The sequence below is a fragment of the Pundamilia nyererei genome, unplaced genomic scaffold, assembly GCF_000239375.1.
Source record: "Pundamilia nyererei isolate P.nyererei 1_Seehausen unplaced genomic scaffold, PunNye1.0 scaffold00554, whole genome shotgun sequence".
Taxonomy (NCBI): Eukaryota; Metazoa; Chordata; class Actinopteri; order Cichliformes; family Cichlidae; genus Pundamilia; species Pundamilia nyererei.
Window position 1 is genome coordinate 118,054 of NW_005187955.1, and position 2,263 is coordinate 120,316.

At 39.6% G+C, this 2,263-nt stretch overlaps 1 protein-coding gene across 1 annotated transcript in view; it reads right to left on the minus strand.

Moving 5' to 3' along the window:
* LOC102193946 (glycerol-3-phosphate dehydrogenase 1 like) overlaps positions 1-2,263 on the minus strand; it is a 13,401-nt gene continuing 11,138 nt past the window's right edge. The window contains exon 8 of the mRNA XM_013907850.1: positions 1-1,427. Within this exon, the coding sequence (XP_013763304.1) occupies positions 1,331-1,427 (97 nt within the window). The 3' untranslated portion in view covers positions 1-1,330. The remainder of the gene's footprint in view (positions 1,428-2,263) is intronic.

Sequence of the window (2,263 nt, forward strand, 5' to 3'; positions counted from 1 at the left end):
TAGTTTCTAATATTTTATTTCAGAATAGCAACAAAAATGTAACTAATGTTACATACTAAGGCAGCTTCCTGCTGCAACTCTAAAGGTGTCGTGGACAGTTTACCTGACAGCCAATGCTGGTTTTGTCAAAGGCATTCAAGTTTAGTCTGTTAATGCAAAATCAATTGAAGAGGCAAAGGTTTGCTAGTGCTACATGTGATCAAGCAAAATTAATTATTTGTTTCACTTCCATTCATTACGTTTACCTGAACGAACACAAGCAAAGTGAAGTTGGAAAGACATTGAAATGCAGACATTTTCTCCGTGACTGAAGCACATCGCCCTCTGCTGTGTGTCAAAGTGACCATGCTGGTGGCCACTGACAGGCAAGGTAGCAATGTTAATGAGCACACAACTGCTTATTGATATGTGACACATCTGATAAATCACTGATAGAAACAGAAACATACTGCAATGCAAAGGTTGCAGAAATATTTGGTCACAAACTGAGACAAATGTTAATGACAATCTTTCAAAAATAAATCAAAAACACAGAATGCAGCCTTTAAAAGATGGTAACCTGTAACCTATTATCCATCTCATGACACGATTCAAGATTAACAATGAAAACTTTTAGATAAAACATGGAGAAATCAGTCTGAGTGGCATTTATTCCAACAAATTAACAGCAGAATTCTGAGAAGGTTGCAACATCAGCACACTGAAGTATCACAGCTCGGGACACACAAGCTCATTATCCATTCATCTGTTTCCCAGCCTATTCCTATCACAAGGCTCACACACAAACACATGCTCGACCCAGAGCTGATCTTGTGCGTGCTGCTGTGTTTTAAGTCTAAGGAGCACCGTGGGCAGCTTGGTAATCAACCTGCCGAGAAAAATGTGAAGTTGGTTGTGTAGGTAACAAAAACAACACGACCACAAAAGGCCCACGCTAAAACACAATTTCACTTACATAGATGTTATTGGGTGATTTGTTCCATGGTTAGACAAAACAGTCTGCCTCTTGTTTTTGAAGCTCAGATTATACCTCGTTTTCACATGTGACAGTGGTTCAAGGGCTGGCATGGATACACACTGAGTGGGAGAGTCAGTCTTTGTTGTGTTTTAACACGGGGATTTATTTTTCATCCTACACTGTTGGAAGCCTGGAAGAACTTTTTTTGACAGTTTGTACAAATTGAAATGATAAAGGACTTTTTATTTTATGGGTGTTCTATTTAAAGCTGTTGGGGATTGTTTTTGACAGAATAAGAACCTAATGCAAACTTCACCTTAGAATGAAAATGATCAATGGAAAAACAACAGCTTCCTGAGATGCACCAGGCGATCACATGTCACATGGGTGGCTTTGCAGGCAGGAAATCATTTCTTGGACTGGCCTCTTCTCAAAACAAATCTGATAAACTGCTGTGAACAAAGGGAACCTGGAGAGAGGAAGGACAGAGTTAGAGCTTGACAAAGCAGAAAAGAGAAAATTCAAGTTATTAATTTCACATGTAACAAACGTATATAGACTAGATAAACAACAACAACAACAACAACAACAACAACAACAACAACACAGAAGTAAATAAATTCAAATTTAAAGTCAGAAAGAAAGTTCTAAACACTGATGAGCCAAAGTATGACCATCTCTACGATCTCAAAACGACCCAGTAACATATTTCAGTTTGTTTCAGCGTAGAATCCTAGTGCGGTTCATTACAGTAACTACAGAGTTTAGGGAGAGTTTGTTCTTTATTATCTATTTCTGCGTTTAAAAATAGTTCAAATCCTTTCGAAGTGTGTAGTTGTAGTAATAATAATAATAATAATAATAATAATAATAATAATAATAATAATAAGCGGCTGAGAGGTGGCTTGTGGTAACCATCGAACCACATGGGGGAGAAATGGCGCCGTCACATTTCAAGCATCTTCTCAATCCCACTGACATGACCTCCATACAGGAAGCAGATTCTGTGAGGAAAGGGATGACGCCCGTCACCGGGGGCGAGGTCACTTAGGCACTTAAACCACTCTTTGGTAAGGAGGACTTAAGGCTGTGCTCCAGTTATAGAGAGAACACACTCCTCAACCTCCCCAGGAAAGTCCAGGTGAGGGCACTGGAAGCAAGAATCCATCATTAGTTGAACGTCAGATTCATTAATGTCGTTTTTGTCCTGGACAGGGGAATGCTGGACCAGCTCTTTATCAAGTCAGGGACATTCCAGTGCACGTGGGAGTTTGCCCAACCAGTCTACATGTGTTTTGTGGACTT